This window comes from Thermobia domestica, chromosome 16, assembly GCF_964235325.1.
Source record: "Thermobia domestica chromosome 16, izTheDome1.hap1.1, whole genome shotgun sequence".
In the NCBI taxonomy this organism is placed as follows: domain Eukaryota; kingdom Metazoa; phylum Arthropoda; class Insecta; order Zygentoma; family Lepismatidae; genus Thermobia; species Thermobia domestica.
The window spans coordinates 38,579,111-38,604,636 of record NC_137469.1 but is presented as its reverse complement, the minus strand read 5'-3'; the positions used below and the strand labels follow the sequence as shown (position 1 = coordinate 38,604,636).

Here is a 25,526-nt window from a genome sequence, read left to right as displayed (position 1 = left end):
CGATTGACCCTGTCAATTTTTTGTTATGGGCGAAAAAATTAGTGATTTTGAATAGGGAGGCTATACGTAACTCAGCAATACAAAGGAAAAAAATTCTGTGCACTGGACCCCAGGGTATGGATTCGATGTATTTTGTTACACAAAATCCAAATTTCGAAATCCCAGGACGATTGACCCTGTCAATTTTTTGTTATGGGCGAAAAAATTAGTGATTTTGAATTGGGAGGCTATACGTAACTCAGCAATACAAAGGAAAAAAATTCTGTGCACTGGACCCCAGGGTATGGATTCGATGTATTTTGTTACACAAAATCCAAATTTCGAAATCCCAGGACGATTGACCCTGTCAATTTTTTGTTATGGGCGAAAAAATTAGTGATTTTGAATAGGGAGGCTATACGTAACTCAGCAATACAAAGGAAAAAAATTCTGTGCACTGGACCCCAGGGTATGGATTCGATGTATTTTGTTACACAAAATCCAAATTTCGAAATCCCAGGACGATTGACCCTGTCAATTTTTTGTTATGGGCGAAAAAATTAGTGATTTTGAATTGGGAGGCTATACGTAACTCAGCAATACAAAGGAAAAAAATTCTGTGCACTGGACCCCAGGGTATGGATTCGATGTATTTTGTTACACAAAATCCAAATTTCGAAATCCCAGGACGATTGACCCTGTCAATTTTTTGTTATGGGCGAAAAATTAGTGATTTTGAATAGGGAGGCTATACGTAACTCAGCAATACAAAGGAAAAAAATTCTGTGCACTGGACCCCAGGGTATGGATTCGATGTATTTTGTTACACAAAATCCAAATTTCGAAATCCCAGGACGATTGACCCTGTCAATTTTTTGTTATGGGCGAAAAAATTAGTGATTTTGAATAGGGAGGCTATACGTAACTCAGCAATACAAAGGAAAAAAATTCTGTGCACTGGACCCCAGGGTATGGATTCGATGTATTTTGTTACACAAAATCCAAATTTCGAAATCCCAGGACGATTGACCCTGTCAATTTTTTGTTATGGGCGAAAAAATTAGTGATTTTGAATAGGGAGGCTATACGTAACTCAGCAATACAAAGGAAAAAAATTCTGTGCACTGGACCCCAGGGTATGGATTCGATGTATTTTGTTACACAAAATCCAAATTTCGAAATCCCAGGACGATTGACCCTGTCAATTTTTTGTTATGGGCGAAAAAATTAGTGATTTTGAATAGGGAGGCTATACGTAACTCAGCAATAGAAAGGAAAAAAATTCTGTGCACTGGACCCCAGGGTATGGATTCGATGTATTTTGTTACACAAAATCCAAATTTCGAAATCCCAGGACGATTGACCCTGTCAATTTTTTGTTATGGGCGAAAAAATTAGTGATTTTGAATTGGGAGGCTATACGTAACTCAGCAATACAAAGGAAAAAATTCTGTGCACTGGACCCCAGGGTATGGATTCGATGTATTTTGTTACACAAAATCCAAATTTCGAAATCCCAGGACGATTGACCCTGTCAATTTTTTGTTATGGGCGAAAAAATTAGTGATTTTGAATAGGGAGGCTATACGTAACTCAGCAATACAAAGGAAAAAAATTCTGTGCACTGGACCCCAGGGTATGGATTCGATGTATTTTGTTACACAAAATCCAAATTTCGAAATCCCAGGACGATTGACCCTGTCAATTTTTTGTTATGGGCGAAAAAATTAGTGATTTTGAATTGGGAGGCTATACGTAACTCAGCAATACAAAGGAAAAAATTCTGTGCACTGGACCCCAGGGTATGGATTCGATGTATTTTGTTACACAAAATCCAAATTTCGAAATCCCAGGACGATTGACCCTGTCAATTTTTTGTTATGGGCGAAAAAATTAGTGATTTTGAATAGGGAGGCTATACGTAACTCAGCAATACAAAGGAAAAAAATTCTGTGCACTGGACCCCAGGGTATGGATTCGATGTATTTTGTTACACAAAATCCAAATTTCGAAATCCCAGGACGATTGACCCTGTCAATTTTTTGTTATGGGCGAAAAATTAGTGATTTTGAATAGGGAGGCTATACGTAACTCAGCAATACAAAGGAAAAAAATTCTGTGCACTGGACCCCAGGGTATGGATTCGATGTATTTTGTTACACAAAATCCAAATTTCGAAATCCCAGGACGATTGACCCTGTCAATTTTTTGTTATGGGCGAAAAAATTAGTGATTTTGAATAGGGAGGCTATACGTAACTCAGCAATACAAAGGAAAAAAAATTCTGTGCACTGGACCCCAGGGTATGGATTCGATGTATTTTGTTACACAAAATCCAAATTTCGAAATCCCAGGACGATTGACCCTGTCAATTTTTTGTTATGGGCGAAAAATTAGTGATTTTGAATAGGGAGGCTATACGTAACTCAGCAATACAAAGGGAAAAAAATTCTGTGCACTGGACCCCAGGGTATGGATTCGATGTATTTTGTTACACAAAATCCAAATTTCGAAATCCCAGGACGATTGACCCTGTCAATTTTTTGTTATGGGCGAAAAATTAGTGATTTTGAATAGGGAGGCTATACGTAACTCAGCAATAGAAAGGAAAAAAATTCTGTGCACTGGACCCCAGGGTATGGATTCGATGTATTTTGTTACACAAAATCCAAATTTCGAAATCCCAGGACGATTGACCCTGTCAATTTTTTGTTATGGGCGAAAAAATTAGTGATTTTGAATAGGGAGGCTATACGTAACTCAGCAATACAAAGGAAAAAAATTCTGTGCACTGGACCCCAGGGTATGGATTCGATGTATTTTGTTACACAAAATCCAAATTTCGAAATCCCAGGACGATTGACCCTGTCAATTTTTTGTTATGGGCGAAAAAATTAGTGATTTTGAATTGGGAGGCTATACGTAACTCAGCAATACAAAGGAAAAAAATTCTGTGCACTGGACCCCAGGGTATGGATTCGATGTATTTTGTTACACAAAATCCAAATTTCGAAATCCCAGGACGATTGACCCTGTCAATTTTTTGTTATGGGCGAAAAAATTAGTGATTTTGAATAGGGAGGCTATACGTAACTCAGCAATACAAAGGAAAAAAATTCTGTGCACTGGACCCCAGGGTATGGATTCGATGTATTTTGTTACACAAAATCCAAATTTCGAAATCCCAGGACGATTGACCCTGTCAATTTTTTGTTATGGGCGAAAAAATTAGTGATTTTGAATTGGGAGGCTATACGTAACTCAGCAATACAAAGGAAAAAAATTCTGTGCACTGGACCCCAGGGTATGGATTCGATGTATTTTGTTACACAAAATCCAAATTTCGAAATCCCAGGACGATTGACCCTGTCAATTTTTTGTTATGGGCGAAAAATTAGTGATTTTGAATAGGGAGGCTATACGTAACTCAGCAATACAAAGGAAAAAAATTCTGTGCACTGGACCCCAGGGTATGGATTCGATGTATTTTGTTACACAAAATCCAAATTTCGAAATCCCAGGACGATTGACCCTGTCAATTTTTTGTTATGGGCGAAAAAATTAGTGATTTTGAATAGGGAGGCTATACGTAACTCAGCAATACAAAGGAAAAAAATTCTGTGCACTGGACCCCAGGGTATGGATTCGATGTATTTTGTTACACAAAATCCAAATTTCGAAATCCCAGGACGATTGACCCTGTCAATTTTTTGTTATGGGCGAAAAAATTAGTGATTTTGAATAGGGAGGCTATACGTAACTCAGCAATACAAAGGAAAAAAATTCTGTGCACTGGACCCCAGGGTATGGATTCGATGTATTTTGTTACACAAAATCCAAATTTCGAAATCCCAGGACGATTGACCCTGTCAATTTTTTGTTATGGGCGAAAAAATTAGTGATTTTGAATAGGGAGGCTATACGTAACTCAGCAATAGAAAGGAAAAAAATTCTTTGCACTGGACCCCAGGGTATGGATTCGATGTATTTTGTTACACAAAATCCAAATTTCGAAATCCCAGGACGATTGACCCTGTCAATTTTTTGTTATGGGCGAAAAAATTAGTGATTTTGAATTGGGAGGCTATACGTAACTCAGCAATACAAAGGAAAAAATTCTGTGCACTGGACCCCAGGGTATGGATTCGATGTATTTTGTTACACAAAATCCAAATTTCGAAATCCCAGGACGATTGACCCTGTCAATTTTTTGTTATGGGCGAAAAAATTAGTGATTTTGAATAGGGAGGCTATACGTAACTCAGCAATACAAAGGAAAAAAATTCTGTGCACTGGACCCCAGGGTATGGATTCGATGTATTTTGTTACACAAAATCCAAATTTCGAAATCCCAGGACGATTGACCCTGTCAATTTTTTGTTATGGGCGAAAAAATTAGTGATTTTGAATTGGGAGGCTATACGTAACTCAGCAATACAAAGGAAAAAATTCTGTGCACTGGACCCCAGGGTATGGATTCGATGTATTTTGTTACACAAAATCCAAATTTCGAAATCCCAGGACGATTGACCCTGTCAATTTTTTGTTATGGGCGAAAAAATTAGTGATTTTGAATAGGGAGGCTATACGTAACTCAGCAATACAAAGGAAAAAAATTCTGTGCACTGGACCCCAGGGTATGGATTCGATGTATTTTGTTACACAAAATCCAAATTTCGAAATCCCAGGACGATTGACCCTGTCAATTTTTTGTTATGGGCGAAAAATTAGTGATTTTGAATAGGGAGGCTATACGTAACTCAGCAATACAAAGGAAAAAAATTCTGTGCACTGGACCCCAGGGTATGGATTCGATGTATTTTGTTACACAAAATCCAAATTTCGAAATCCCAGGACGATTGACCCTGTCAATTTTTTGTTATGGGCGAAAAAATTAGTGATTTTGAATAGGGAGGCTATACGTAACTCAGCAATACAAAGGAAAAAAAATTCTGTGCACTGGACCCCAGGGTATGGATTCGATGTATTTTGTTACACAAAATCCAAATTTCGAAATCCCAGGACGATTGACCCTGTCAATTTTTTGTTATGGGCGAAAAATTAGTGATTTTGAATAGGGAGGCTATACGTAACTCAGCAATACAAAGGGAAAAAAATTCTGTGCACTGGACCCCAGGGTATGGATTCGATGTATTTTGTTACACAAAATCCAAATTTCGAAATCCCAGGACGATTGACCCTGTCAATTTTTTGTTATGGGCGAAAAATTAGTGATTTTGAATAGGGAGGCTATACGTAACTCAGCAATAGAAAGGAAAAAAATTCTGTGCACTGGACCCCAGGGTATGGATTCGATGTATTTTGTTACACAAAATCCAAATTTCGAAATCCCAGGACGATTGACCCTGTCAATTTTTTGTTATGGGCGAAAAAATTAGTGATTTTGAATAGGGAGGCTATACGTAACTCAGCAATACAAAGGAAAAAAATTCTGTGCACTGGACCCCAGGGTATGGATTCGATGTATTTTGTTACACAAAATCCAAATTTCGAAATCCCAGGACGATTGACCCTGTCAATTTTTTGTTATGGGCGAAAAATTAGTGATTTTGAATAGGGAGGCTATACGTAACTCAGCAATACAAAGGAAAAAAAATTCTGTGCACTGGACCCCAGGGTATGGATTCGATGTATTTTGTTACACAAAATCCAAATTTCGAAATCCCAGGACGATTGACCCTGTCAATTTTTTGTTATGGGCGAAAAATTAGTGATTTTGAATAGGGAGGCTATACGTAACTCAGCAATACAAAGGAAAAAAATTCTGTGCACTGGACCCCAGGGTATGGATTCGATGTATTTTGTTACACAAAATCCAAATTTCGAAATCCCAGGACGATTGACCCTGTCAATTTTTTGTTATGGGCGAAAAAATTAGTGATTTTGAATAGGGAGGCTATACGTAACTCAGCAATACAAAGGAAAAAAATTCTGTGCACTGGACCCCAGGGTATGGATTCGATGTATTTTGTTACACAAAATCCAAATTTCGAAATCCCAGGACGATTGACCCTGTCAATTTTTTGTTATGGGCGAAAAAATTAGTGATTTTGAATAGGGAGGCTATACGTAACTCAGCAATACAAAGGGAAAAAAATTCTGTGCACTGGACCCCAGGGTATGGATTCGATGTATTTTGTTACACAAAATCCAAATTTCGAAATCCCAGGACGATTGACCCTGTCAATTTTTTGTTATGGGCGAAAAATTAGTGATTTTGAATAGGGAGGCTATACGTAACTCAGCAATACAAAGGAAAAAAAATTCTGTGCACTGGACCCCAGGGTATGGATTCGATGTATTTTGTTACACAAAATCCAAATTTCGAAATCCCAGGACGATTGACCCTGTCAATTTTTTGTTATGGGCGAAAAAATTAGTGATTTTGAATAGGGAGGCTATACGTAACTCAGCAATACAAAGGAAAAAAAATTCTGTGCACTGGACCCCAGGGTATGGATTCGATGTATTTTGTTACACAAAATCCAAATTTCGAAACCCCAGGACGATTGACCCTGTAAATTTTTTGTTATGAGCGAAAAATTGAGCGATTTTGGATAGGGAGGCTACACGTAACAGGAAAAAAAAGTTCTGTGTAGTGAACCCCAGGGTATGGATTCGATGTATTTTACATTCGATGCAGTGTATGAATGTATTTTGGATTCGATGTATTTCAAAATTTGGATTCTTCATAACAAAATACATCGAATCCATATCCTGGGGTTCGGTACACGGAACTTTTTATTTTGTGTATGTGTGTCTGTGTTATTTGTGCGCTTTTTAGGCTGAAGTGCACTTGCTCTTAAATTCAAGTACTCTCCAATTACCTCATGATACTGGGTTAACACCAGGAATTCTGTGCCTTTTGGCTACGCACGAACAAGTGTGAATATCATAATTATAGGATTCGGTAACAATATAGTCATCGTTTTGTGAAAGACATTATAATAATTAGTGTGATAAAGTATTAAAAATGTAAAATTATTATGTAGGCGCATGAGAGGATGATTCAAATTAACAAAAAAATTGGTTACTTACCAACAAATCTTCCCGTGGTGAAACTACTTTCCACACGTGTCGGAACAACAAGCTAGTCCCGTCTCCAATGGTAAGGGACAAGGACAAAGACGGATGAGAGAAAAGAAAGTGTGTGTGGAAAGAGGAATACATACTACAGAATAAATATAACGCAAAGGATGCTAAAATACCACGAGCAGAGCATAGTGCGAAAGAATGAGCTGAGTTGAAGGAAACGCGATGCCTATGTTACGTCACTATTACCAAATTTAAAATATACATCAAAGGTAAGTAACCAGATTCTATCAATATTATCAAAATCTAGATTTAAAGTCGGTTTCTATTTATGAATAAAGAATGATTCTTTAATCTCCCGTTGTTTCTTTGTTTTTGCTAAACATATCACATTAACCTACTTTATATTGTGTGTTTGTTGTTTTAAGTGAAGTGCCAACCCCGACATGCCCTCTTCTTGTGACTTTTTTGATTGTCTAATATGTTCTTATTACTTCTCTTAGATATTCAAAAATGTCACAAGAAGAGGGCATGTTGGGATTGGCGCTTCACTTAAAACAAAATACACACAATATAAAGCAGGTTAATGTGATAGGTTTAGCAGCAAGAACAAAGAAACAACGGGAGATTGAAGAATCATTCTTTATTCATAAATATAAACCGATCTTAAATTTGGATTTCGGCAATATTGATAAAAATCTGGTTACCTACCTTTGATGTATATTTTAAATTTGGCAATAGTGATGTAACATAGACATCATGCTTCCTTCAACTCAGCTCATTCTTTCGTACTGTAGTCTGCTCGTGGTATTTTAGCATCATTTACGTTATATTTGTTCATTCTCTGGTATTATTCTTTTTTCTACATCTTTTTTTCCCTCTAATACATTTTTATCTTTGTTACCTTACCCCTGAAGACGGAACTAGCTCGTTGTTCCGATACGTGTGGAGAGTGTTTAGTTTCCCCACGGAAGGATTTATTGGTAAGTAACCAATTTTTTCTTAATATAAAAAATGTTCTCTGTTTTGTGATGATTTACTATTACCGGACTATAAAGAAAAAAAAAAATAAAGAGTGAAAAGTTCTGTTTATTTTTCTGACTACACTATTATCTAACTGATATAATATTAAAAGTAAATTCCGTAGAAACAAAGAGTGCAATGTATTTTACGGTATTAAATAATAGTATTTTACTGACATAGCATTGTAGTTAAGTAGTTAGAGAATGTAAACTTTTGAAGTTTTGACTTCGATACCTGTTTTTTACTAGTGTTCCTTCGATAAACTTTTCAAAATATTTTTTTAGCTATAGTTTATGCACCAAAGATTTTTTATTATTTTTTTCTCTAAGTTTCTTCTTTTTTAATATTGCTGGAGATCAGTTAATATATCTCTAAGTTATCTGAATACGTTTTTTAACTCATGTTCTATCTAATGCACTTAACCTCGATTTTTTCACTAATTAAAATTCTTGTTCTATGCAATAAAGCCCAATAGCCACGCTGCTGGCTTTGTTAAGGAGGTAAAGTACATTGTTGAAATTAAGTTTGTGTATGAAAAAAAAAAGGTTTTAGTCAACAGTTTATTTCTTATTGTTAATACGGTATCTTTATATATGCATGGTGTTAGAATAAAGGTTTATATAAAAGAAAACGGATTTATTTAATTATATTCGATCAAGAGATGGTTTGAAGTCAATCAGTGCGAAATTATGAACAATTTCAAGATAACTTACAAAAAAAAATCAAATTTAAAGAAGTTAAAACAAAATAAAAATCGTTAAAAGACAAAAACATTATTTCTGATTCTCCTATTATATTTGGGAAGGTGTTATTTTATTTTCAAATGCATTTTTAAAATGTGTTAGTTAAGAATTTAATTTCTTATAACGAATACTAAAAAAATTATACATTCGTCGACAAGAAAAAATAACATATATATATATACAGTGGCGGATCCAAGGGGGGCTATAGGGGCTATAGCACCCCCCCTTGACGCTCAGATATACACTGGATAAAATGGGCTTCAATCCTGCTTTACACTGGATAAAACAGCAAATTATGGTTTAGCCCCTCCCTTGATCATATCCTGGATCCGCCCCTATATATATATATATATATGTTATTTTTCTTTTCCCAGGCTGTACATACATATAATGTGAGATCATGACGATATTAATTGAAAAGTCTTAATTTGATAGTTAAAAATTACAAAACCCTTTTATGAAGTTCCAAATGGCATAGGCCGATCAACTGACAATTTGGAATTGCGAGATGTATTGTCAGTAAATGGCATGTATCGACGCCTTGTTGTTACATTTCTGGTGGGAATCCTTCACCTCTCTTTTAGGTAGCTACCAATTATCTTCACGATGCTGGGTGAACGCAGTATACACAAATTTATCTGATTTTTTAAATCGATTACCCATCCGGCTAGACTGACCAGACCCAGCACTGTTTCATTTCGGTGATCAACAAATACCCGTAGGCCAGTGCCTAGGGCACTGATACAATTAGGCTAGAATGTTGGTCAAACAATTTTAAATAATTTTACATTAAAAATGATTATATATATGAAAAAACATTATTTTTTGATGAAACTATAAGGCAAGTTTCTCGAAGCTCAAATTTCACGTAAACAAGTATTACATAGTAATTTTTATAAATATTATAAATAAAATAACCAAATGTTATGAATGAGAGATGATTAGACATTATACCCATTTTCAATATCCAGAAAATTAGAATTATTCAGAAAATTAATTTACTTTATGTATATATATCTACGATAGTAAACTAACACCTAATGTTCCTAAGAAGAAATTGAGAAGTAAAATAAATCAATAAATAAATATGTTCTATTAAACTTCCAGAAATATTAAAATTTTTTGAAGAAGATATTAAAATAAATCCACAGCGAAAATAAAATTTTAAACTTTTATCGAATGATTTTGAAAACATTTTACTTTGAAAATTATATATATATATATATATATATATATATATATATAATATCTCTGATGAAAGTGTAATGCAGCTTATTTCAATGCTCAGTAAACACGATTTTCAGGCATCATAGAACATCTTTACGATGTATCTAACTTTCTCTATGCAAATCAATATCACATACGCATTTTTTAAAATCTATTTTTTATATTATGATCAGAGAACCTTTTAGTTTCCAGAGGTGGAGAAATAATGTTTGCACTAAACTGTACATTTAAAAGAAAGTTAAAAAGATATAACTGAATAATTACAATGATTTTAACAAATAGTTTAAAGCTAATTCAAATGTCTATGTATTTAAGATTTGTAAACTTAGTATTAATTTCTTTAATTTTCTTTTGTATAATTTATAACTATTTTCCACTAACATACTGTTTTCTTTAACAATCAACATGCAAATCTTAGATAACTAATCTTTGATCTTTCCTTATATTTTATAGCTATCCGGAAAAATGTACTTAATCAGCTTTTTTACTTACATCCTTATTTTCCTTTATTTTTTAGCGCATTGAAAACTTTGTAGAACTATATTATTAGATTTAGAAAATGATAATGAACTTTTTTCTTGCAGGTACTTTATTAACTTTATTTGCTTTTAATGAATTTTACATTAATAATTTTCATCACTACCAAGATGCGTATTTGGATTCATGATTGCCAATTTACATTACTTAAAGATTCACTGAAACATTACTTTTCAATTTTTGATTCTAGTTAGACTATTTTAATATTACCAGGAAAGTACTTGCCTACAAGCGATGATGTGAACGTTGTTTTTAACTAATTTCTTTACTTTATTAATTAGTTATATACTGGAATCAAGATTTTTTTTAGCAACTCAAGTAAATGGAAAATTGAACCTATAGATACCTGTACTTGCTGTTCTAATTCTACATTGCCAATGATTTATTTAAATTAATACTTTCTCTATTTAATAGAAATTGCTAAGATTTTGCTTTATTAATAAAGATATTCACAAAATGGAAAAGTTCATCTGAAGCTACTTTGTTGTACTTTGTCACTTTGCTTCTGGCTACTTTGTTCCTTATCTTATAACCTCAATTCGAATATTTACTTATTTAAAGATTTATCGTAGTGTATACTCATATAAAATATTTGTTCCTATTTACTACGATTATAATACAAGGATTACACACTAGTTTTTGATCACTTAGAAAGCACTATATTTCAAAATAATTATTAATTGCTTTACAGCAATTTAATACACTTTCTATATTATATGGCTTCTTGAATTATATACACAAACTAAACACACTTTCTTACAAGACTGTCTATAATCTTTATTATAAATCAACTATAAATGTTACAGTTTCGGAAGTATATCACTTCCTTCTTCAGACTACTACTCCAACTGAAATCATAAATAACATGACATCATTTGTTATTTCTACCAATTAGGAATTACTTTTCATTAAAATTCAATATATATGTCCATTGTTGTGATAATTTTAAATTCTTAACAGACATAATACATTGTTAACAAATCTTTATATTTCTTTTAACATATATTAACTCAAATAAATACTAATTAACTACCTAAATATTGATATTTTCTACCTGAATATTGAATACTAATTAACTACCTGATTATTGAAAAAAAAAAAAAACATAAATAAATTTTAACCCTATATTTTCCTTATATTCTACCGTTCTTCTTTCTTCTTTCTTCTCTTTTCAAAATGTCCTCCCACTCTTCATTAATACTCACACCACTATTCCAGTTCATAGCTTTATCGTAAAATTCTTTTATCCTCTTCGCTTCTTTCCATTTTCTAACCAGTTGTCTCCCTTCATATTCCAATATTTTCGCTCCTTCCCAGTTTATTTCGTGCCCTGTTTCATCGACGTGTTTGTAAATGGCATTAGTGTCTCTCTTCATTCTTACATCATCTTTATGTTGTTTTAAACGTTCTTACATATATTGACAATTACTTATAAACAAATCCCTGGTAACGAAAACTGTTACAATAACAACCGGATTACTGTCCTAATGACGAGTAAATAAACATTTAGATTTAGCGACAGAAAAATAAAACATGTACACATCAAGATTATTCATGACATTTTTCATAACATTTCTTCTTCTTCTTCTAATTTGTAGCTAGTGCCAAATAAAATAGTATTTTTGCATTGCGAATGAAATAAGACAAAAGAAATAAATACATGCTATTGTTGTAATCTTTTCCTCTGATATTGTATTTTTGTTATTTTCAGTGCACCAAAGCAAATCATTAACGAAAAAATATGCTTGTAAAGTTTATTGATTTGTTTGTTTGCGGCTAATTATTTTCTTCTTTATAAACTATTACAAGAAAGAAGTTCTCGGATTATACACGTCATAGTTCAACGATTTGTATCAAAATGAATATTTGCACTATAAAACTTAGTTAAATTAAAACACTAGTCACCTATTTGCATATCTGTTTCTAATAAAAATTTTGCTATATACTTGATTTTAGTTCCAAACATACAAAGTTGTTTTAGTTTTTCATATTGTAGGTGGAGCCAACAGTATTCAGGTACTTCAAACTATACTATAGTTTTTACATAATTAATATTCATTTATCGCTTAAGAAATGTTTTATCCTTAGTTTTTCAGTTTCTTATATAAAAGTTACTTACTTTTAAAGTCTTAAGTTGTTTTCAATATTCATAATAAACAACCCAATATACAAAATACCCTGACAACTTTGAGTTTACATTTTCTTAGTATTTTATCACAAATAGACAGGATCTAAATCCAAGAGTTATGCAAAAATTGAAAAATCATTTCCCTGTCTCACTTTTCTTTAAAAAATAACATTTTTTCTTTTATCTGTTGCCCTTCACCATTTTAATGAGAAACAGGATGCAGAGTTTTTTTTCTTTCTTCTTAGAAATTTTGATTTTCAATCGAATCGACTGTATCAGTGAATGTTCGTAGACAATATTTTATTACCTTCAATTTTTGTTTTACAAAAATATACAATTTATCTAAATTTTTACATTTTTCACAAATTAAAATATGGTAATTCCAACCAAAGAACGCTAATAGGGAGTAACGAAGCATTATAACACAAGAAAAGATAGGCTATTTTATCTCTCTCTCTCTCTCTCTCTCTCTCTATATATATATATATATATATATATATATATATATATATATATATATATATATATATATGAAACTTTATTTCATGCAGAGAATGTTTAACACATTGTCTTGAAAAATCATCTTCAAAATCTTGTAGAAATAAATATATAATCATTAAAAGCAAAAAGTTCTCACGAAGCTTGAGTAACGTAAACAATCTCTGTGAATCTCGTTTACTTTCTAACTATTATAAATTGTATATTGCTATTAACGTCTTGTCCCAAAATCCATAAATTCCCTTCTTTTGCACTGTAGCAAGGCAATTTCTGATCTTTAGAAAACTTAATTTCATTCCCCAAAAAAAGACTGGTTTTATTCACAACTAATTTATGTTTCTATCTTCCACAGTCTTGATTACATCACTAATAAATTTGTCCTATTATGCTCATAATTCCTGGTTTAATTTTGGTAGGAGTTCATTGTTCCATCCTCATGTTTTGTCTATTGATATAAAATAAATGGAGTTGAAAATTATACTTTGAGCTTTATTTAAGTACTTTTTCTGTGTATTTTACAATCAGATTTCAATTGATTTATGTTGTGCAACATAAATAATACGAGGTGATATTGTTCAATTCCAGAAACAGCTTGTTAAAAACTTACGTTTGGGGTTACACATTACTGGCTATTATCGCCTTCCAGATAGCATTTTTATACATGTATTTACAAGTTTAAACGGGGTTTTTATATTTACCAGAAACTTACTCATCGTAGTTGCAGTGTGGCGTAGGGTTGGGGCACATACTATGCAGAAATTTTAGCATATCTGATTCTTCAGTTAAAATTGGTTCTCGATTTTACGATTCATCAACCATAATCGCATACTCAGACAGTGTCAAACTTTGTAAGCTTTTCACTTTTGTGGTTTCTTTTCTAAGATTTTCTGGTTAATCTTTGATTTTCTTATCACACGATGATACCTGACATTTTTTAAAGCATTCTCACCATATACCACTTGCAAGAGATCCACATTTCACTACTAGTTTCACCGATTTTCATACAAAATTAGATGTTGACATTCTAGTCTAAATATCCACTTATTCTTTATTCTAAGATTTACACGCAGATTCCAATTGAATCAGTAGTTTTAAAAAGGTCATGAGTCAGAAAAGTAAAGTTTTGAGAATATCGAAAAAAAAAAACTTAATTTTTGAAAATTCTGATAGATATGAAATGATCGACATCTGTTTGAGAAAGTAGAGGTTTCTTATCATTGTATGAAATGAACAATTTGTGAGCAATCGGTTTTACAAAATAAAAAATAATAAAAAGTTGAATTAAAGCAAAATTGTCATTTTCTGACTTATGATCTTTTCAAAACTACTGATTCAATTAATTTCAATAGCAAGAAAGTAAACAACTCAATCAGCTTAATATATACGTACACATTCATAAAAGTGTGGATAAACACAATTACTGTACATACATGATTCCAATCAAGCACTAGGCATTCGTTCCAAATCTTATGGTGTTACAGTTCGTATAATAATAGTAATACTTTACCTTATGTATTTCTGTAATAATTTGGTGCTAGAACACAACTATTTACTGGACAGAATATTTTACTATTAACTGGAATAAAATGTCTTTTTCAACAGGTACTTTCTTACTTCTCAATTCATTATCTTCATAAAGCTTTATTTTCAATAGATTTTTCATCGTGTGCATACTATATTTAAAATAGTAGATTCTACATAGAGAAGATTTTTTTTTTTTTTGTTCTTTTGTGAACATATATTAGTAGATTGTAGTTTGGCTAATTGTCATTATTACAATAGAAGGACTAAGTACATATTTATTTTTTTCTTAATCTCAGGATCCAAGATGTATTTTATCTTTGAAGTATCATAAATGTTTTACTAATGCAATTATTATTGATCATACTAATATATATATATATTTTTTTTAATTTTTCAGGTTATTTTCTTTCCACCCTATAAAACGAAAATTTATATTCGAAATTAAAAAAAATCGGTTAAAAATGATTGCATAGACCTCATAAATCATAATTCCTTTTCAAGTAATTAATTAAAGAATTTTATTTTCAGTCATGGGTATGATTTCTTTGGTCATACTCTTACGTTCGTTGCAACTCGAAGTGGACTTCTCAGGTGGCAAGATCATCCAGGTACATCGGAATTCAAAAGGAATCCTCAAGTACCGTAAGTAAATATTTCAAAACATCTATGATTTTTTAAAAGAGAATTTTCTGAGTAAATAATAAAAATTTTACAAAAGTTGCTTGAGTTCTTATTAAATAAGACATTTAAGTACGAGATTTGATATAATATCAATTAGAATAAAAATATTATGGTTACTGCGGATGGCAAAAGAAACGAACGTAATAAGCAAGTTCTCGGGAATCGAACTTGAGATCCTTTCAGTGCCTGTGCATTGACAGTTTCGCCAATAACAACCTAAATGCATATAAAGCTATCTGCACACAAACGCAGTCACAATGCAAATTGTGATGTGATTCAAAATATAGAAGTTTTGTTCCAACCTAACTACAAACAACCGCAATAAACCACAATACTAAGAGTTATATTGAAAGCATAACCTCAGTAACTTGATATCGTTGTAAAGAACATAATATAAAACCTAGTATACAAGGTCTATACACATAACAAGCACCGAGGAAAATACTGAAGAAATTACATATATGATTCAATTACTGTATTTTCTCTATTTAATACGTACACATCGACATGTTTACATCACGGTATCTAGGTTAAATGAAAAAAGTAAAAGAAAAATATATTTTCCTTCTATTTATCGGCCATCTTCTGCAATGACATGTCGTTCTTCCAGCTTCTCAGACGAAGCACCGTCCATGGATCTAGAACCCAAGCGTAAAAAGTACTGTCGAAACCCTCATTTCATACAAAATTTTATTAATTTCGTCTGCACATCCACTCTCATTGGCTCAAACATTATTACGACGTATAAACAAAGGCTATAAGAGTATATTATCGCTTTGGTTCCCACAGATGAGGTTCAAACGTTAACAAAGAGACTATTGTAAAGAAAAATGAATGTAAATGCAACAATGAAAACTAAATGTACTTCTTTTAAGTTCATTTCACAAAATAAAATGAATGTTCTAAAAATTGGTTCATAATAAAAATCACTATAAAATATTAATTCTCTATATGATGCTTTACGCTTTACTTTATGCTTTACGTGTAATAATGTATAAGACTTTTGAACATATTATAGTAGAAGGAGAAAGATGTAGTCAAATTAAAATAAAATATACACACAAAGACAAGATACAAGATAGTGAGCATATCGCCTTGAAAATATGTACGTAAATACATGCACAAAATGAATATGAAGTTATGTTTCGAAAAATAGAACAAGCTAATCGGTTTTATGACTCGAATGACATTCTTTTTTACTAAAACTTGAAGGAACCATAAATAAAACACAAAAACCTATCCTAAATGGAATTCTCTAAAACCTAAACGTTCCTAACAAATCTGCCCATCTTGTGGATTAGAGAATAGTAAATGGATAGCTACGTACTTCTGCATTCAGGATTAAACCTAGTTTTTAAGATCTTAATGAGTACTAAATAATGGAGAATTCATGTAGTCTCTCTCACGTCTACAACCACGACTTCTCTCTTTCTTTCTCTCTCGATGCCAAATAAAAGAAAACTCGTTTGCCTCAACTGTAATGTTCCTACAAGAAAAGTAAGTGTACAGGATCGAAGCCACTCCTGTGTTAAAACGTAACATTTTTATTAATTGGAAGGTAGTACCTGACTTGGAGTCAATCAATACCTTTCAAACTTATAATTTCATTTCCATATTGTTCGTATTTAGATTTGAGCACATTTGTGCAACGTCATATCCTGTTAAATGTACCCAGGTATTTATGAACTATGCTTCCAATTTAGTTTTATTTGCCATACCATACCAATTTAACCATCAAGTAAAGAAAATTATTTACCTTGAAGCAACTAATGCGAGAAATTCGTCGCATTTGGGAGTCCTTGCCCAATGAATACGCCGTGAGCTTGGTCGAAAGCATGCCTCGCAGATGTCAGGCAATCATCGACACTGATGGTGATTGGACAACCTTTTGACAGGATTGCATCTTTGTTCTAATCTTATAGAATGTACTCATGTATTTAAAAAAGATTTTGAATAAATATTTCTGTGCGTAAACCCGAACACGCTCTTACTTAACTGACTGTACCTTGTGTCTGGAGAAAACATATGATGGAGTGCACTTCATATTATAACCTTAATAGTTTACTCAGTTCGCTATTTTGCCCTTTTATCGTTTTAAAAATTGTTTAAACAATAAATGCAAAGAAAACATATGCCAGAGTGTTCAAAATTTCATATATTAGTTTTAAATAGATTATTTGAACTCACACAAGTTTCTACTCTTTTATAAGATTCGATATTGAGTACACTACATTCAATAAACAGCTCTTCTTGATTTGGTTGCTAAGCAACCATAAACAAAAGCGAATCGTTATTATGGGAAAAGAAAATTACAAGCTTGAAATCAAGGATGTTATAAATAGAGGATCTGCCCATATGTATCTTCATCCTATTAAATCGATGAAGCCAAAAAACAACCGAGCATCGGCACGTCTGATTGGCTACTCTCGTTTCTGCCATTGTCTGATTGGATACTTTCGTTTCCGCCATGATTATTGGCTCAAAACATTGCGATCCTATTGGGCGGAGTGGGCAGAGTAGGGGTGGCGAAACTGTGATCCTCTTTTTTATAAGATCCTTGCTTAAAATATAAATTCACACAATCAACATGAATCAGTTTAACATTATAAATTATTTCTCCTTCTTTTTCTTTCTTTTGGAATGGATGTATAATTGAGAAGCAAATTTATTCTTAAGCCTGATATACACGGATGGAAAAATATAAACATTATCGTTGAAATATTAAGTGGGATTCTTAATCGGCTCAGTCATTGTAAGGGATATTGGCATTTGTGAATAAATTTTAGCGCCTGCTCCTGGAACCAGGTTTCAACTTCATTTTTGACCTTTTCATCGTCGTGGAAATATTGTCCAGCTAGACGCTGTCCACTCACAATATTTCCATAGACGATAAAAAGTACTTCATGAATTGGACACATCCTTGTATCCAAAGAAAACGTATGACGAACCGCACTTTATATTTGATGGGATTCTGAATTGTCGACACCATTATAAACACGTTTTATTCGCAATAGACTCCACGTAGTAATGATAAACAGCCACGGGAAGGAAGCGGAAGGTTACCAGTGAAAGCGAGCGTAGCCAACTTACGCACAGAAATATGATTTGTCCACTTACAGAGATTGTAACCTTACTTTACGCATATGCCTCATGTTTATTTTTAAATGTTAGTGGATGTTTATAGTAGATAATAAGATCAGATTCATTCATTTTGAAATGTACTATGTTCAAATAATATTTAAATATTTACTTTCGTAGGCACTTCAGTGAAGTGAACAAGCGAGCAATTGATGAAGTATGGTACAAGAGGGCTGTTGACCAATATACTGTTGATCCACAAAGTTTTGTATTCTCAGTAGATTTTGATGCTGGTAAGGAAATACCTTAGTTATGTAGTAGTTTATTTTTGACATAAAGTAAGTAAATACAGCGCTCATTAATAAATAACCGGAAATATCAGATCATATTACAAGAACCAAAATAGCTACATTATTATTTTTAACATAGAACATCCCTAGTTTAATGGATCTGCGCCAGCGCTTGAAAAGTATACGCTATCCACATGAAAAAAAAAATCTTTTGGACATGTGGGTAATCATTCGTGTATCACTGACTGGACTTTATTGCCATTTTAGAACCTTCTTCAGTTAGTGCATTTTTAAATAAATAAAAGAGTGCGAGATCGGAGATGGAAGATAGAGTAAGAACTCAAATCGTAGGTCCTTGACACTGGCAGTGTGTGATCTCGCATTGTCATGGACTAAAAGCACACCATTAGAAACTCATTTGTTAAACTTCAGTTCACACATGGAGGAAGATCTTCACTTACCTCCATTTGTGAAATAATTTTACATACAGTGATACTGTGCTTTTAAAGTATCAGATCTTCCAGTTTAGCAATGTTGCTTCCCGTGACTGCGGAGAAAGAGTGACCTGGAACCGGAGAATTTTCAACACCACTCATAAACTTGTCTTCAATTAATACATTTATCGCCATATTGAACTGCCACGCGGCGATCAATTTCTATTCATCTTACACCTTCACTCAACAGAAATCTAACGATACTTTGCTGTCTCAGCTTAGAGCAATCATTTAAGCGTGTCGGCACCTTGTGTAACTGTTTCTCAGTGTTCCATGCGCAACGCATGTGTGCCAGCCTCAGCGATGAACAGCTCAAGGATGCCGCTACAAAACAACAAACATATAACAATCACAGTTATATTTTAGATTTTTATACAACTTTTCCGGTTACTTATTGAATGAGCCTTGTAGTTTAATTGATTTTGACTTTTTAGTGTTAATAGAAAGAAGATATTCACTTTGTTAAAAACTGGTACGTAGTACTGATAATGAGCCTAACATTTGACAAGTATTTGACATTATTGACACATATTCTTTAAAAAATAAATCATAATATGTTACTATTTTGGTTTTAAACTTCTTTAACTGAAAGTGAGTGCAAAAGTTGCAGAAAAATATCAATTGAGACGCTAATTGTCTTTTAATAACAAGGGTCTTATCTTCATACTGAGTCCTAAATTATTTAACAAGTTTAGAGATGTTACACTGATTGACACTTTTCTGTCAATATGTATTGCACATGAGTGATGGTTTGTTATTTATTCACCTTTAAAATTATAATATACTTACTTATTAACAAACTAAGTCAATGTCCTAGCCATCCCGAAATACCACTTTTTGTAAGCTCAGAGAAGTCATGAAGTGTAGGTCTAGTCAGAGGTAAAAATGAGTGACAGTTCGTACTCATCAGATTGTGTTGGCATTGCGGCGTGCACCTAGCATCGTGAGGACAAACACGGAACTACTTAAAAGTAGAACGTAATAAAGTTTAGTCTTGAAAGGCAGTGTTAACGGCAAGAAGAGTAGTTGCGCTGATCACAGATCACCCCAAAGGCATGGGTGCCAGAAGTCGGCTGGTAGGGCCTGACCCTCTAAGGGCTGTTGTTCTAAGAGTTTGGTTTAGTTTTTCTCATTAGCAAATTAGAAGCTAGTATGTTCCCTTCCATAGCATATATTTTAGAAGCTGATAGATTACCAATAAGCAGCAAGTTCATCAAATTAAATAATCAGAGAATATAGTTACATAAAAATTTAAAATAGTTACATAAAAATTTAAAATACCCCAACATCTCGATAAATTCTACACTAAACTTTAGTGTCCGTATTAGTAACTATTACATATCCAATATGTCTTACCGAAACAAACCTTTTTTGTTCACATCTTCAGTAAAATATGGAATATTTCAACTCCAAATTTAAGTAAAATACTTTAATTGTTTTTATAAGGCCTAAGTTGAAGTATATTGCTACCCTATTGTGAGGATCGAATGTTAGTAAAGCTAGCGCTACTTGAAGATTAGTCAATGTACAACAGTTACTAGTAAACGCTCTCGTAATCTTCATTCATACTTCAAACTTCCCATTGCCCAGACAAAACTAAAATATTTAAACGTATTAAAAAGTTACGGGAGTTTTATGATCCATCTTCACTGTTTCATGTCCATGGCTCTCCAAATAAACAAATGCTAGAACTAAAAAAAAAAAAAAAAGATTTAAAATATTTAGCAGTGGTAATATGAACTCCCTTCACAATGAACTTAGATAACAACAAACGAAACCCATTTCTACAGAATGAACATTGTTTAGAAATTCTAAAACTTCTCTCTTTTTTAGAAACATTCTCTTTTTCAGTCCCATAAATTTAAAACTATATATTTTGCAGTTAATTAGACTTTCTTTTTTTGTAGTGATTAATCTGAACACTAAAATTAGTGTTGAATAATTATTGCAACCAGTTTTTGTTTTAATATTTTTTATTTAAATCACTTAATCAATAGATATGTTAAGGGGCAAGTAAGTGGGCATCAAACTCTGAACTCAACTCTAAAGAAAATTGTCTTAACTGTCTTGATGTAAGCTTTAGTATAAATGCTTAAAGAAACTGAGAGAAATATGGTAATTACAAATAGAGGATATTAAATTATTTTAAAATATTTTTTGTTATTATATATATTAGGGTGGTCCTTAATTACATGGCAAAAAAAATTTTTACGAATTTCTTTGCTCCCAACCCCTAAATTGGTTCCATGTCGGACCCAATTTATCCATGAAAAAAATGGGCTCAATCGAAGAATATTTAACCGACCCCCAAGCGACCACCTAAAGTTTGAATGCATATCCAATATGTTAATATATAGGAAAAGTCTGGAATAAACCCTTCTTACTTTAAAGCGGCTGAAGGGAAAGGGACCAAATCTTGGATACAGGGATTGGAAGTAATCCACATATGACCCTGAGAAATAGCGTGATGGCGGCCATTTTGAAGTCCGCAATTTTGTATTCGGACCCAAAATTTTAAATGGAAATTATGTTTTGTGACATCGTTTTTGGGTAACCTTTCATTACAAAAACATATCTTCCTATATTTTCAACTTATCTCTGGTCATTTAATTCTTTTTAGCTTTGAAATAATAGTTTATTATCTTTCAATATTGCTTTTTTCTTCATAGGTTACTGAAATATGAATAAACTATTAAATACATGTAACAAGGAAATAATTATACATGTTGTTATATAATTAGATCCCGTCGAAATACACACCAGCCTATACTGAAATTATTTACACGAAATGAAATTACATAAATAATATAATGAATGTTTAAAATGATAATAAAAGAAAGCTGAAGGCTGTGGATAACTAGCCAAATTCTACTGCATCATTAAGCCAATTTTTGTAGCATCTGGATACGTTTTTCTGTGTTCAATGACTATCTGCAATATGTATTGTTTCTTTTTTTCGTCCTTTGTTAAAATGTTCCCGTATTCTTGTATCAGTTTCACACCTCTCTCTGCAACATCATTCACCACCACAATGTTTTTCAATATAATCAACCGACGTTGAAAGTTCACATCTTCTTTCCAAGTAGATGGGCATGTGCATTTCTTTCTTTACTGTATAGTTTAATTCAAATAAGGGAAACTATTCAACAATTTTATAAATCTGCAGCCCGTACAGAGATATAAACTCACAGAATATTAAGTTTTATTACTTCGCAGCTTTTATTTTCCATAGTTGATAATTATTACATGTTCAGAGATAAGTGGAAAATAAAGGCAGACGTCTGCTTGTCGTCAAAAACTACGTCTCAAAAACTACGTCTCAGTATCAGATATAGATCTACTTCTACAACCTCTATCCAAGATATGATTCTTTTCCCTCAGCCATTTTTAAGTTACAAGAGTTTATTACAAACTTTTGCCATATACTATACATTGTAAATGCATTCAGATGTTTAGGTCGCTTGGGGGTCGGTTAAATATTCTTCGATTGAGCCCATTTTTTTCACAGATTAATTTGGTCCGACATGGAACCAATTTAGGGGTTGGGAGCAAAGAAATTCGGAAATCGAAAATTAAGGACCACCCTAATATATATATATATATATATATATATATATATATATATATATATATATATAGTCTTTATAGCATATAGCATATAGAGACATATATTCAACATATTTATCAGCTAATAACATAATTAATCTATAGAGACGCAATGTTTAATGATAACAACGAAACAAAGAACATATTCTACAAAACGTTACAATAGAGACATAAATATATATGTCTGTATAGCATATAGCATATAGAGACATATATTCAACATATTTATCAGCTGATAACATAATTAATCTATAGAGACACATTGTTTAATGATAACAACGAAACAAAAAACATTTTCTAAAAAATTTTGTAGTATATACAAAATATTGTAATGTTGTAGTGTAGATATTCAACATGTCTACTAAATACCGACACAATTAATGTACAGACGCACGTTGTTTATTCTAACTTTAGAATTGTTTTCAGTAAGTTCTTGTGGTGTTTTTCTTCGAAACATTGGAGGAAACAATTTAAAATGATGGATTTATACGTTATATTCTTATGAATATGTTTGTTTCTAACGTATAGTTTGTACAAAATATTCATTATTGTTATTGTTATACTCTGTGTTAAAGTGGTTCTTTTTTCCTTGTTGTTTGTTTGTTTGTTTCTTCAATTCCCTCCAACGGTATTAAGAAAGTAGTCCAAAGTCAATCAATCGAAGCAAGTCGGTGTATCGAGATCAGTTTTCCTTCCTCATCTCAAGACATTCTTCTGCCACTACCTTAAAAAATTGTTATTACAAAGAATAATAACAATTATTATTTTATGTCTTAATTTCTTAATAATTAGTTTACAACTGAATTAGCGAAACTTTCACTAGATTCAAAGCATAAAAGTAATACTAGATCATGATTTTACTAACGTAGACAGAATACTATATCAAAAAAATTAAAGAAAAAAGCGTTTGTAATAATAATGATTAACCACTGCACATTTTAATTTAGGCATATAATTCACGTGTTGTTTCTGTTTCAGGTAATAGGAAAAATACCTTAGTAACAGCAACTCATGCTATTTTTGTGGATCATAATGGATACCAAGCCCCTGTTGGAGTTGTAGGAATCCAACTTTTACACTCAGCATTGTTCTCACATTTTGTGAACAAAACTTCAGCGGTAAGTTAATAAAGAATTAATAACACAAAGATTTCTCACTAATAACCCTTGTTATCAGTTAAAGTATTTCGCCAACAACTTGGAACATAAAAGGCGTCTTGAAACTAATGTATCACTATAGTTACCTGAAACTGAGTTATAAAAGTTTGTCATCGTGATAGTACTCAAATATGAATAACGATACATATTTTGAAGAAATCTGATACTGCGTCTTTACTCGCAAAGAGGCGAAGATTTTAAATTCACCTTTCCAATACACGGAAAGATCTGTCACGAACATTAAGGTGAATAGTCTATTAAATGAATTTGAGCAATCTACTAAACAAAACACAAAATAATTGTGTATTTCAGAAGTTTTTCCAACCTATGAGGAAAGGCAATTGACATATTGGTCGTGTAAACTGAAGGTTTAATTTCAAGGCACTATACTTTGACTAGTTATACTATTTGATAACGAAGGGTCATTTGAAAATTACTAGGAATTCCTACGGATGGCAGCACCAGCTCAAAACAAGTACGTTATTATTATGTAGATCTTCTGTTACGATAACCGTAGATTATTTTTTGGATTAGTAAAGAACACCCGAAATTATAGGTGCTTGTTGACGTTAAACTGCAGTGCATGTGTGTTTAAATAAAATGATAAACACTCAGCGTTCATTAAATGTTTGATGGAGAGGAGTATGAAGGCAACAGAATACATAATAATATGCAGGGCTGGATTTAGGCATGGGCCATACGGGCCCGGGACCAGGGCGACAATTTTTAAAAAGTACTTTAAAATGATAAAACTATTGAAAATACACATTTCAACGACTCAATAAAATAATCGAAAGCCATTTTTTTAAATGGCCGTGACTACAATAATATTGTAGCAGCAATTAGATAGCACTTATTGTCATAAGTCAGTTGGTTATTATGGTGGTTTGATCAGTTGTCGGTGGACAGGGTGACTGTAGGCAGCTCGACACTCGTACTTTCACAAATTGGCGTGTATTTATTTATTTATTTATTTAACAAATATCAGATACAGCCAGCCCGGAGGCCATTTTACACTGGATATATAACAACGAGGAAAAGAAATAGGGAAAATCCCAGTTAGAATGGTCGGCGGTGACGATCAAACCCACGACCTTCCGAATGCGAACCCAACGCTCTACAAACAGAGCTATTTCGCTCGGTTTGAAGCAGTATGGCCTACATTAGCTGTACACCAGGAACTAATTGTGCAGCTTAAAGATCATTTTTCACACTGTCAAGAATCAAAAACTATTTGAGATCTACTTTTTCTCAGAAGAGACTGGTTCATCTAGGTGTTTTAGCCATCGGAAATGACTTGACTTTTAAACTTGATTTTGATGACGTTATTAATGATTTTGCCAATGTCAAAGCAAGACGTAAACAGTTTTGACCCACAAAAGTTTCAGAAACGTCATTTTGTAAATTTTTAGGTACAATAATATAACTCTTTATATCATTTAAGATTGTTGTATAATTTGCCGTCTTTCACACCATGTAATGTTGAATAGGTTAGGCAGAAGCCAGGT

The 25,526-nt window shown here is 32.6% G+C and overlaps 1 protein-coding gene across 2 annotated transcripts in view; it reads left to right on the top strand.

Moving 5' to 3' along the window:
* The window catches only part of stol (voltage-dependent calcium channel subunit stolid), a 483,866-nt gene that overhangs the window by 430,960 nt on the left and 27,380 nt on the right, over nt 1-25,526 (top strand). Inside the window, exons 21-24 of one of the 2 annotated variants that reach the window (XM_081742354.1) lie at nt 8,523-8,555; nt 15,241-15,354; nt 18,652-18,764; nt 23,840-23,979. In XM_081742354.1, the coding sequence (XP_081598480.1) occupies nt 8,523-8,555; nt 15,241-15,354; nt 18,652-18,764; nt 23,840-23,979 (400 nt within the window). The remainder of the gene's footprint in view (nt 1-8,522; nt 8,556-15,240; nt 15,355-18,651; nt 18,765-23,839; nt 23,980-25,526) is intronic. The other variant, XM_081742355.1, reaches the window with a different exon arrangement.